General features: G+C 38.1%; 1 protein-coding gene across 1 annotated transcript in view; it reads right to left on the bottom strand.

Annotated features, from left to right (window-relative positions):
* The window catches only part of ADSS2 (adenylosuccinate synthase 2), a 36,548-nt gene that overhangs the window by 12,698 nt on the left and 9,943 nt on the right, over positions 1–13,907 (bottom strand). Inside the window, exons 2-5 of the mRNA XM_062637319.1 lie at positions 5,997–6,099; positions 3,530–3,598; positions 2,776–2,826; positions 578–644 (exon numbers count right to left, since the gene is read on the bottom strand). Coding sequence (XP_062493303.1) covers positions 578–644; positions 2,776–2,826; positions 3,530–3,598; positions 5,997–6,099 — 290 coding nt within the window. The remainder of the gene's footprint in view (positions 1–577; positions 645–2,775; positions 2,827–3,529; positions 3,599–5,996; positions 6,100–13,907) is intronic.

The raw sequence follows: 13,907 nt of genomic DNA, 5'->3' as shown, positions 1-13,907 counted from the left end.
TAGTTTCTAGAAGTTTCAAAACCTTCAGAAAGTCAGTAGCAGCATGTAGTAGAAAATGTGATCATTTACATGCACTTCTGACAATCACAGGATTACAGGATGGTTTTGGTTGGAAGGGACCTTAAAGATCACCCAGTTCAAATCCCCCTGCCATGGGCAGGGACTCCTTCCCCTAGACCACATTGCTCAAAGCCCTGGCCAATCTGGCTGGACAATGAAGCATCACAAGATACCAAACTGGTCATATCAGACCTTACAGTTATTTGGAGACGATAATGGGGCCCTTTAATCTTCATAACCAGAAATATATTTTTACACAAGCAAATACCTCCAGGAAACAACGTATCAGGAAGCAGGAACCATTTTTACAAAGGAATTAGGAATTTCTTTGTAAGGCAAAATCCCAAGACACAACCCTTTCATTCAGGATATAATCTTTTGGTAGCCACGCTGGAGGACAGAAGCGTAATAAATGATCCCTGCTAAAACTCTATGACAAACAATAACAGAAACCCAATGTAATAAGTCATATGTTTGTACTAAGTCATCCCATGTTTGACAAAATAAAACTACCTACTTTTTTCCTGCTTGTTCTTGCCTCTGTTGTTCTTGGATGCCATCAGCAGCTTGGTGGAAATCAAATACTAAGAAAATAAGAACAGCTTAAGTAGAAAATTCGTGTGAAGGAAATTACTGTACCAGCAATGATTTCTTCAACCAACATTAGCCCCGTTTATCAATGTAGAAAACAAAAATACACACACTGCAGACGCAAATAAAAAGTTTTTTCTTCTCTTTTTCAGGTTACATTTTTTCCACAGGAAAGAGTTCTGAAGTTCTGGGTTTTTTTTTACAGTGTTTATTTGGTAGAATACTTGCAGACTGTGTATACATTTCCCACAGAATAACTAAGTCATTTCAGTTTTGTAGTGGCCCCAAAGAATGTATGGACAACAGACAGAAAACATGCAGCTGAAAAAAAAAACCCAAAAAAGCAGGTTATAGTAAAAAGCATCACACTTCTAGAATTTGAAGTGGGATCATTAAGTTCACATTCTCACTCATTCTACAGATTTCTTAATGACAACATCAATTAAAATACACTTGGAAATACAAAAGCTCCCAATAACATGTTATGTAAACAGAAGTCATCTTTACAAGCCCTAATTATTTTAAAGCATTACATATTATTAGTGACAAAGATTATGCAAGGTATGCCTTGCACCAGTTCTTTGGCTTCCATGAATGAAAAAAAAAACCCAAACCCTGTAAACAAATGACAAGACTCATGTCAAATATAAGCAGGTTGGCAGAAGCCACCTTATTTTCCTTAAGTACTATCTCCCAAAAGTTAAACAACTAGTCTACACATTACACAGGAAAGACTGAAAACTTGCAAGAAACAGACTCATTCAATAAGTACTCTAGTCTCTTTAGAACAAGCATGGCATTCCATCTTTGCCTTACCAATTCATTTTTGTGTTTATTTCCACATATCCCCATAATTTAAAATACCAAATTAACCCCAGAAGCTTGACCCTATTTTTGGTTGATCTTCGTGTTACAGACTTTCACGGATACCTAACACCCATTTTAGAGAAGGCATATTTATTGAGGCAACATGTCCAAACCATCATCTAAATCGAAGCATTCTGAAAATTCACTTATGTTAAGAAGTTGAACAATTATGAGTGACAGTCAGTTACTGGCCCTTCTTACTCAGGACCTGTTTAGCTATGAAAACTTCACAGTATTGCCACTGCAATCTAACCATTGCAGAACATCCTTTCTAATAATCTAGTAATTTCCAAGTAATTCACCTACAGTGATTCTGCTCCCAGGAAGGATTTTAGTAACTTAGGAACAGTCTCTCAGCTACTTAAAACCCAGCAGTTACTCAAAACTGAAAACATATTTATTCTGAAATAATATGTCCACACACTAAGCTGTTCCAATTATTTTTTAAATGACAAATCCTTTTTTCCAGTGTTACAAGCTTTTAGCTGAGAAAGACCTAAAATGTTTGCATCTTCAGAAGATGACTACCAGACCAGCAATAAGCCCATTTCCTAATACACACAGTTACCTAACTATTAAGTTACAATATCTAAAGATCTAATTTAAAGGATGAATTTATGTAATAAAGATGTCCTAGGAGTGATAAAGGAAGAGCCTCTGGAGCTCTGTGTTGGTGGTTTGGCTCCAGGCTCTAACTGTAGAGTTTTCTGGAACACAGGCTGGAACCAACACTAGTGATGAGCTCCCTGCAGGAGGGCAGCAGCTACGCTCTCCATCCCTATAGAGTCCTTCCCATAAACTCTCCTTTCTTAAGTATGTAGCAATTTACTTGGCAGGGAGCCGGTTAGTTTTGAAGTCATGCCCAGACACATGGCTTCCCAGCAGAAAAGTTGCTATAAGCAATGCTGCTGCACCAGAGAGGTCAACTAACTTCTGAACTGCTTCTTGACTACTCTGCATCTCTAATCATTAGTTTGGAAAGTGAACCTGCTTTCCTGACTAAGTTATGCTTATGGAATAGGATTAAACAGTCATTAGAATATAAACCCGGGAGGGTCCCAAGTGGTGAATTATTTTTCTCTAGGATCTTCAATAAACCAAAGCAGCATATGGAGACTTAATCCAAAGAAAGTACATACCTATATAAAGAGATGGCTAAAAATTGTCATGCTTTTACTGCCAGGGAAAGGCCAGAGGAAACAAAGACTAACTAAAAACACAAATCAACAAAAAACCAAACCACAAACAGGAACTTACCAATGTGAGCTCTGTCAGAAATTATTAGTCTCTTTTCCCAGCCTTCTAGCCCTTAGAAGACAAAATTAAATAGTTCAAATGAGTTCATTTTTGTCTTCTGATGTGTAAAGGATAAATACTTCTCATGTTTAATCTTCAGTCAATCTGTTTAAAGATTGAGCAATGACATCCCAGAGGAAAAAAAAAAAACCAAACATTTCAGTAATTAAAACTTGGCATTAGCCTATAAAGGTGAAAGTCAGGTTTATTCTGAGAGAGAATTCTAGCTATTCTACTAGTTCCTCGATTTCAGTAATCAACTAACAGCCTGTTAGTGTTTTAGTCATCTAGACTACCGATTTACCTTACTTCTAGTAGGCTGCTGCCAAGCACAGCCATAGACATGACAGAAAGCATCTAAAAACCAAGCTCTGAATCAAGAAGTGATTACCACAGCACTTGTTTACATTAATATGAATCAAACTGTACACTAAGGTAAAGAGGTAAACCGACTATGAACAGGTGACACTGTTGTTTCACTTCTTAAATTCACTGTTTTAAGAAAAGAAAAATGTCTGCAGATAATGCATATTTAGAACATGTTCTCTTCTGAAACTGTACAGCAACTCCTCCTGTCTGTCTTCACATAAGGGTCCCTCCACAGCAGCTGAATGGAGTTCTGGAAAAACACACTGTACGTAACCTCTGCAGAGGCATCCTCTACCTAAATCTTTTGAGGAGCCCATGAACTCTTAATATCTTAAAATTTTCTCACCTTTTCCTTTCTTTAAGTTTTTTTCAGCTTCTTCAAAGAGTCCTGGCAAATGAATTACGACACCATTTCCTGAAGAAAACCATTAACAAAATCTATCAAATCATGTTGAGCATGAAAGAAGATATTCCAAACAATTCAAAGACACTTCAGGTTCTGTATGCAGAGTATTTTATTAAACTTTCAAGACATTGCAATTTTTACTCTTAGGAATTTGTAAAAGACTGATTTAACCTAAACTGTGTATTTTTAACTACCTGCATTGAATCTTTTTAATAAACTCAACAAACTTTCTGTTTAGATCAGGACAAACAGTAACAGCATTATGGGACAGTCCAGAATGCAACTTCCTCTTCCTCGTATCTAAAATTAACATCCCTCTTTGTACTTCATTTTAATAACCCTATTGTTTTTTCAAAAGCTTAGCACATTTCTATCATCATTATAAACACTAGCATCCCCTCGGGCACTATTCTGCTGTAAATAGACACAGACTATTCCGTATATAGAGTTGGGGTTGTTAACAGCCTAGCAAAAATAACATAGGAAAAATCCGTCTAAAAACCAAGCTTGCTTTCCTACAGCTATCACACTGCTTAGAAAAAAATAGGTTATACAATTAACTAGCTTTTACAATTAAATAACTAGCATCACTGATGCCAAAGAAAGAGCATTTCCATATAGTGAAACTAAACCATCTTAAACTCAAACCAAACTCAGTAGATCCAAAACTATTAGCGTAACAACATCTGGCTAAAGAATGAAGGGACCTGCCATTTGAAACTGCTGCCATACTGCGTAAAATGCTTTTATGCATGTGGAATTAAAGCAAAAATATGCAGTATTTAAGACTTCTTCTATGGACTATAAGCTTCATGGCACAGTCCTGCTCAATAGTAATAATCTATTATAATGGAACTATAATAGGAAACCTATAAATCCTTTCCCTAAGTGGAATCCTAAGCCAGATAATTTTTTTTTCCAAAAGAGACTTTAAACAAGGCAGACCTAAAGGAAGCTAGAACAACAAACTTCAAAACAGACAAGACCAAGAGACAGCAAATACAGACAAGAGTATTTGTAAAAAGCTCTCTCCTGCCTACTGTACTTTTAAAGGATGGGGTCTCTCCTACTCAGCTCTGAGTTTACTAACAAAACATGGCAAATGGGCATCCTCTTTTTACTGATTAAGAGCAATAACCTATTAAAGAAACATACTACAGTAACACATCAAAAGAGACTACTACAATCATCTGCCACGCCCTCAAAGCTAGAAGTAATTCAGATGCCAACCTCCCCTTCATCAAAGGGAATATATTTACATGCCCAATAGTTTAATTTCTGTACAAGTATTAGGCAGGTCAAGTTGATCCAGAACTATCCCACTACCAAGTCACAAGAAAAGAGGCAAGTAAGAAGTTAAAGCTGACTGTAAGTATACAGTCACTACAAGGTGGACCCAAGAATTCCGCGAGGACTGTTTATTAATCAAGTAAGTAGTGACAGAGGCTCTTTAGTTGCTATGCTATTTAGCAAACTGTCAATGACCAATTACTCCCGGTACACATACAAAGCTGAGAGACAGGACTACGGGTTCAGAGCAATCAGGAAGAAGTAACAGGAAGAGCTTGGCAATAAAGTCCTGATTTGGAGAAGTACACTATGTAAGGGACAGGAGTTCTGGGTATCAGAAAAGCAGGATGAAGTGCTGATAGGTCGTAGCCTTCAGTGACCCAGAGACTCACCTGATATGCAAACAAGCACATGCATTGTTACAACATTGTGTAGACATGGTTTATATTTACCTTCATTTTTGAAGGAAATTTTGAGGGCTACACAACACTGTTAAGTACATTGGTCATACATATATAATCCAAAAAAAAAAACCAAACCAAACCACAAAAACACATAGGATAGGAAACAGGATACCAAGAGAGGGAGGTAGGTAAGTAGGCTTGTAGCCAGGACAATCTAAACCTCCTTTTCATATCACAGATCCCGACAACAGAGTACTACCACTGCCTTCAACCTTCTAATAAACTCTCCCAAAAGGACTTCTTGGTAAGAACTACATAGTGCAGTCTTTTTTTGAGCATTCATTTCACAATCTAATGGGAAAGGGAGGAAAGTTCTATGTTTCAAATAGTACTTCGAGTTACATAGCAGGGCTGAAGATTAAAACAGAAGGGAGGAATTCTGAGAATAAAAGAAATAACTGGTGGAGAAAACAAGAGGGAATGGGAGAATAAAGATTAATACTGGGCAGGTATCTGTATACAATGATAGGGCAGGTAAAAAGAAACCTCTGTAATCTAAACTTCACAATTGAGTTAAGACAGTATTAAGATAGTAGAGCAGTTCAGGTCAATGACAATTTGAGGTAGAAAAAAAAATTCTTATCCTGTAATTCTTCCAAGAAGAAGTCTGTAACTACAGTGCTGTCTATTATTTTTAGAGATACCTCACTTACCAATGAATGCAGTGACTTTTGGATTGATGATGCCACTTGGCAGAAGATGAAAGTCATACTCCACAGAATCCACAACAACTGTATGTCCTGCATTATTGCCTCCCTAAGGAAAAAAAGATAAAAAAGGAAAAAAAGCAGTGTTGTTAATTTTTGATATTAAAGACAAATGAAAAAACATCTCAGTATAGAAAAGGAATAAACTGGTTCCAGCTCCAATTCTGCAGCTTTCACTTTTGTTATTGACAAAAGATCTTTCACAGATTTCCTTCTCCCAGAAAATCAGCTCAACTTGTTTTGTCAAACTCAACAATTTCAACATCAGTATTATCTGTCATACAGACTTTGGACATTATTTTGGTTCATCAAAAGTTTGGAGTAAGATTAAAATGTTCCTAAAAATTCTCAGAAGCATAAACAGTCTAGAACAAGCAAACATTTCTAAAAGCTATCATCAGTTTTACTAGCTTCCTATTAGTTATGGAGAGTAAACATTAAAAGTCTCAGAAAAAAAAAAACAAAAAAAAAAAAAACACACCCAAACCACCAGCTATTGGGAAAGATAAGTCTAGCTGTTTGACAACATGCAGGCTTGTTATTCTGAATTTTGGGTTGGGACTTTTGCGTGTTTTTCTATGACTAATAACCAGCAAATAACCATTCTATACCTCCTCAGCAATGAGAGGTCTATAGTAGTACAAGTCACTTATATCTGTAACATGGTGTTCAGGATTAAATCTAGAGGCAACTAAGACAACTGTGGTTTTGTAAGTCACACAAAACCATTTACACCAAAATAACACTTAACATTTCTAGTCTTTTTCATTACCACAAAGAGAGTATTATGACAGTGTTAAACTGCAAAATACAGGAAGAAACCTGTGACCAAGTCTTAAAGAGAGTCAAGAGAGGCTTACGAAAATAAAGATTACAAAACAGTTACCAAATTTCCCCAGTTCTTGTTTGTTGTACTTTTTTGTTGTTGTACTTTTTACACTCTCTTGTGACCAAGTCATTTGTGTAAGACAAGGCTACAGACAAAATGATTCTGTCTGTGACAACTACAGGAACATCCTTCACAGGCACCTTGCACCAGAAATAAACAAACTGCTTCACAGAAGAAAACCCTTAAAGGAAAGCCTTCTCATCTAAGCCTTCTTTCAGCACAAGGCAAACTGAAGAAAGGCATTATATGAGAAGAATTAAAAAGAAACTACATGAAATACTAACCTATGGAATTATAAATCTGAAATATTTCTAAATAACTGTAACAGGAGATCTGTTTTTAAGCAATGGATTCAACAGCTACTCACTACTTCTGCAGCGCTTACAAAAGCATGAATGCAATACATAAAGCTATATATCTGACGTTACAAATAAAGAATATTCCTAGGTATCAAATACTTGTGCCAGTATATAAACAAACACACCACAGGTAAAAGCCTAATCTCAGTGAAGTTAGCAGTGAAAATTCTGGTAGCTTCAGCTTCATTTATGTGAAGACTTACACCCAGTTCCACATCCTCCTGAAACAGAGGGAAGACTAACAAACCTTCACCCAACAAACAAATGTCTAAATCTAACAAAAGTTTTAGTAATTTAATAAATTAGTAATATAATTTGGAGCTTTTCCATGTAGTGAACAGTACTCTGAAGAAGTTGTAAGGATCGCCGGATGCAGATGGTTTTTACTGCAAATGATCTAACTTAATGAGAGAATGCCAAATTTTCAATTCACAACATGGGAAACTTATTGAATGCATAAATATAGCAAGCCTTTCAAGTTTATTTTTAAAAGAAAATAATAAATGTTCAGGAATAACCTTCCTCCTCCCATCCTTTCTACTCAACAGTAGCTACTAAGGAAGATAATTTAGTGGTCTACCAACTCTACAGTCATACCTGATTAAAAAGGATGTTAACTAGCTACATTAGCACACAGATCATTTACAACTATTTTTGAAATGCAATGCTGATACTCCAGGGCTACTGCAAGTTATTCAAAGATTAGAACAACTAAGTTATACACATACATAAAATATACAAGCTTTTTTCCAGTTAGAGAAGACACTGGTTTTCTACTCAGTGTTTGAGAACCTAAACAAAACCTTTCTTGGAGAAGAAAAACAGCTATGTACTAAGGTAGTATTTACAGTCAAGTAAATCTGCTGAAAGTGGTAGTTACCTTCTTCCTCACCAGGTTCCTTCAAATTATTTCTTTCTACTAGATGGTAATATAAGTCTAGACAAATTAAACATGAGCAATGAAATGCTTTAAATGAAAATTCAATAAGTAAGTCTAAGTACAACACTGAAGTAGTAGTAATTTACAAATGGGAAGACTAGTCCAAAGTCCCCCACTGCAGCATAAATAAACTGGAGTAACCCATAAGCAACACTAAGATTAGTCAATGACTATTCAGTTTAAATCCCCTATTAACTGGATTTAATTTTCTGGTTTGCTTCTAAATTCATTTGGAAAAAAGGGAAAAAAAAAGTTCTCTAGCATCATAAATGTCAAATAAAAAGAATGAAAACTTGTCCATTGCAGAGATTAGAGATCATGATTAACACTTAATTCTTAGTCTCATAAGGTTTGTAAAGCTACCTAAAGTTCAGTGGTCATGTCTGCTTAAGTAAAGCACGTAGTATGCAGACTCGGACTCTTTAATCATGACAACATAGCTGCTGGGTTTTGGTGGTGTCAAGACTTCTCCGTTGTGCTGCTGAGTGACGCCAAGGTGTGTTGGTTCCATGCTCATTAATAAATACCCCATGTCCAACAGAATAAAAAATGGCACCTTTGAAAACCTTGAACTACATGCACAGCACAGTTCATCTAGAAGCAAGCTAGTTATATATACATCTGCATGTTTACTGTGAGCAGTTACACTCCAAGTGATTTTGCTAGAGACCTAGGAGGAAACTTGACATCACGTGCGAACTGTCAGCTGAACATACTTTTAGGCCACACTTACACCTCAAACTTCCCAAATGCTTCTTTTCAGACTCAAATTTGAATCTCAGAACTTAGTTGTTTATAATATTATGATGCCTATGACATGAAAAGGTACTGTTGATAGCAGCTGTCTGGTAGAACATTAAGACAGACCCACCCTGCTTAGGACGTCATTCTGTCAAAACGCGTAACTTTGAGAAATATTTTTAATTTCAAACCATATTTTAGGAGAGCATTAAACCAAGAGCATTTCATGAATTCAGTTTTCAAAATTCTGCTACTGATTTATAGGTAAAGTGTACCATAACCACAGAAGTGCATAGTACGCAGTTGGGAATCCTAATACATTAAAAGAATGGTCCACACTGCACACTTAGGGTGAACTAGCAGTAAAGTGTACACATGTTGTGTGCTCTGACATTGCACAACACAGGTTCGATAAACAATTCTAATTATAGAAACCTCTATTTGGAGTTCTAGTGGTGGCAGGGTGAAGGGGTGGGCTGTTGTTGTTGTTAGGTTATAGGATGAGTTTGGTTTAGGTTTTTCTTCCTCCTCCAGAAATAGATGATAACGCCAACATCTTTGTGCTGTAGGCAACTATTGCCTCTGGGCATAATTCAAGGTATGAACTGATGAATTCACTCCTGACGACTTCAGTGCCTTCCATCCAGATTTCTCACTCCTCCTCCCTCATCACACTACACCAAAACAGAGATCAGTTAGGTCAAGGTAACACTCCTTTGAGTCAATTGTTTAAACATTATTCACAGTATCACAGTATCACAGTATGCTGGAGATTGGAAGGGACCTCAGAAGATCATCTAGTCCAATCCCCCTGCCAGAGCAGGAACACCTAGATAACGTTACACAGGAATGTGTCCAGGCGGGCTTTGAATGTCTCCAGGGAAGGAGACTCCACAACCTCCCTGGGCAGCCTGTTCCAGTGTTCCGTCACCCTCACTGAGAAGAAGTTCCTTCTCAAGTTTAAGTGGAACCTCTTGTGTTCCAGTTTGCACCCATTACCCCTTGTCCTATCATTGTTTGCCACTGAGTAGAGCCTGGCTCCATCCTCGTGACACTCCCCCTTTATATATTTATAGACACTTATAAGGTCACCCCTCAGTCTCCTCTTCTCTAAACTATAAAGACCCAGCTCCCTCAGTCTTTCCTCATAAGGGAGATGCTCCACTCCCTTAATCATCTTTAATTAATGGAGAACTGTGGAATTTATTTTCACTATTAAACAAAGTTCATGCTCAAATGTATAAAGCTTTGCCAGAGGGAAATTAACATACACAAGCAATTTTGAGGCTGGCCATACTCCCCAGTTAACTAAATATAGTCTACCATATAGAAACATAGAACACTTAGGGCTGGAAAGGACCTTAAGATCATCTAGTTCCAACCCCCCTGCCATAGGCAGGGACACTTCACACTAAACCATCTCACCCAAGGCTCTGCCCAACCTGGCCTTTAACACCACCAGGGATGGAGCATTCTCAACTTCCCTGGGCAACCCATTCCAGTGCCTCACCACCCTCACAATAAAGAACCTCCTCCTTATATCCAATCTAAACTTCCCCTGTTTAAGTTTTAACCTGTTACCCCTTATCCTATCACTACAGTCTCTAATGAAGAGTCCCTCTACAGCATCCCTTAGGCCCCTTCAGATACTGGAAGGCTGCTATGAGGTCTCCACGCAGCCTATTCTTCTCCAGAATGAACAGCCCCAACTTTCTCAGCCTATCTTCATACGGGAGGTGCTCCCTGATCATCCTCATGGCCCTCCTCTGGACTTGTTCCAACAGTTCCATGTCCTTTGGGTGTTGAGGACACCAGAACTGCACACAATACTCCAGGTGAGGTCTCACAAGAGCAGAGTAAAGGGGCAGGATCACCTCCTTCAACCTGGTGGTTATGCTCCTTCTGATGCAGCCCAGCATACGGTTGGCTTTCTGGGCTGCGAGCACACACTGAAGCCGGCTCATGTTCATTTTCTCATTGACCAACACCCCCAAGTCCTTCTCCACAGGGCTGCTCTGAATCTCTTCTCTGCCCAACCTGTAGCTGTGCCTGGGATTGCTCGGACCCAGGTGTAGGACCTGGCACTTGTCATGGTTAAACTTCATGAGGTTGGCATCATCCCACCTCACGAGCGTGTCAAGGTCCCTCTGGATGGCATTCCTTCCCTCCAGGGTATCAACCGAACCACACAGCTTGGTGTCATCGGCAAACTTGCTGAGGGCACACTCAATCCCACTGTCCATGTCAGCACAAAGACGTTGAACAAGACAGGTCCCAACACCGATCCCTGAGGGACACCATTCGTTACTGGTCTCCAGCCAACCTGCAGGCTCTCTCCCAGTCATGTGAAAACTGAAACACCTTACCTTAGGCCAACACAGAGAGAGCGGCCAAGTTCATGGCAAGACCAAAAAATGCTTTTGCTCAGTCTGGAATACACTATTTGGATGTAACAAGAGGGTGGAGGACTTTAAAAACAAACAAAAACAAAAAAAAAAAGAAAACAAACCCTGACACTATTTTCTTTGAGTGCTTCCTAAAAACATTTTTGTGATTTTTTTTCACTGCTGCATTCTCCAGTATCAGCTACAGTATTGTAAACCTTTAGATCTGCCAGAACATCAGAATCAGAATTTTGAACCCGAGACTGTCTCTCTTAAAAGTAATTTAAGAACCTTTTTCATTCTCCACCCTAGACCTCCTATCTCTGACAGTTTCAACAGATATTAAGGAAAAAAAAAATTATAATTTTAAAAATAGTTATAATAATTAAAAACCCCAACAACACTGAACCAGAATATGGTTTGGAAGGAACCTTAAAAGCTCATCCAGCCCCAATCCCCCTGCCATGGGCAGGGACACCTTCCACTAGACCAGGTTGCTCAAAGCCCCATCCAGCCTGGCCTTATCACCCTCATAGTAAATCATAATACCCTAAACATTTATCACTTAATTCTGATTTTTATCCTAACAACAACTGTGTATATAGTTGTTTATATAGTGAACTATGGTATTTTCTTAAGTGTATATTTATCACAGAGGAGACAGTGTTTTCTGTACACATAAAAACCCCTCCACACATCTTTCAAGACACACAGCAGAATCCTTACACTGTGTGAGCTTCTCATTTCAACAGACACAATCTAGAATACCACAACATTTTTTTATTCCATGTCTTCTCATCCTGCAAGTCACGCCAAAAGGTATCCGTTAGTTACTCGAAAATTTTCTTAACACAAAGGACACAAAGGTGGACAACAAACACAACAGAAAACCAAAGGCTGTATGCATCCCATAGCATTCCAATACTGTGAACTGGAAGCATATTGTTAGAAAGTATTAGGAAACAAAAATCAGTTCTTATTAATATTACATCAGAGACTAAGCATTTAATAAATATAATATGCATAATGCTTATTTTTTGCTAATTTAACACTACGATATCTCTCTAGATTAGGTTATTACAAGGCTATTTAGGTAAAAATATAAATGATTTTCTCCCTTAAGTTCTAATAAAGCACACTCAGAAGAGAGAGCACTATTAAAAACAAAACCAACCAACCACACAAACAAAAAGACAAAACTATTTTTGTTATGGGGTTTTGTTTGTTTGTTTTTCTTTATATTAGAACACAGCCTCTGGACTTGAGCTCATTTCATCACAGAAAACTGAGTGTGTGGGAAAAATGCTAAACATGCCTTGTTAGAGAATAGGACATAAACCAGACTCTCCATCTAGCAACAAAGCAGCTACCCAAAACTAAGTCCAACAGGAACCAGTAACAGCATCCCTATCAAGAGGCTAACACAGGCTTACTACTTTGGAAGTCCTAATCATACCCTGCTTAGATACAGCACCACTTATTTGTGCATGTCTCTCAAGGAACAGCATTGCTGTTTTAGCATACTCTTAGGTTTCCAAAGTTGGATTTTCAGAAAGCATCAGTCTTCTTTGCACTGTATTTTGAGGTAGACTAAAAAAAAAAGTTAAAAGCATTCAGTTTGTTCTGTCTCCTTTACTTGCACTGTTTTTTCTCCTCTTATCTTTAAACCCAGTATTTGGAACAGCTCTCTCTCGTCTCCCTAATGATTCTTTGGTGACCAGGATCAGCCCTTTCAGCAGCCCAGAGCTTTATAAAATTACAATGTCAAATTGTCTCACTAATTGAATTTCTCCAACTTTTCAACTGTAAGGAGCATGAATTTCATAATACAAAGTAATACAAATACATTGTTGTCCTTCCTTTTGATTTTTCTTTGTAGTCAATACCTAGTCCCACTGTTGTTGCTCAAGACTTCGAGACAACACACCAAAGTTAGGGTGGTTGGTTTCACGGTTGGACCCAGTCTCCAGTTTTCAGGTTATCAGTTGCTGTCTACACCGCTGCCAGCAATGCTGGAGGAGTAACTGGCATCAGATGACGCCAAATATTTGTGTGGATAACAGGGTAAAACACGAGCTGGCTCAAACTGAAAGGAGAACAAAAACCAGCTATTTTTTCCCCCTCAACAACATCAGTTCAAACAATTCATGGAATCATGAAGTCAGGCATCTTAAAAATCATTAATCATAGCCTTGATGCAAAAACCAAACCATAACACCTTCAACCATAAAAGTTTCCTGGTACTCTTTATTTTAAGAGTTGTTGGTTTGGATTTTTGGGGGGGGGGGGGGGGGGGGTTGGTTATTGTTTTGCTGTGGTTTGTTTTCTTTTTAAAGTCCTCTACATATCGAGTACAAAACGGTGACAACTGGACTGGAGTGAAAACATTTCTTTCCATTTATTTGGAGACAGTGTGTGAAAGTCATAATGAATAATTACCATGAACCTATGCTGTGTGTCCCAACATAGGAAGGACATGGATCTGCTGGAGCAAGGCCATAGGGCCACGAAAATAATCAGAAGCTGGAGCACCTCCTCTCCTAT

Source organism: Pezoporus occidentalis, unplaced genomic scaffold (assembly GCF_034315485.1).
Source record: "Pezoporus occidentalis ecotype Australia unplaced genomic scaffold, CSIRO_AGI_Poc_V1 ctg52, whole genome shotgun sequence".
NCBI classification, from domain to species: Eukaryota; Metazoa; Chordata; class Aves; order Psittaciformes; family Psittacidae; genus Pezoporus; species Pezoporus occidentalis.
This window is presented reverse-complemented; position numbering and strand designations above follow the sequence as displayed.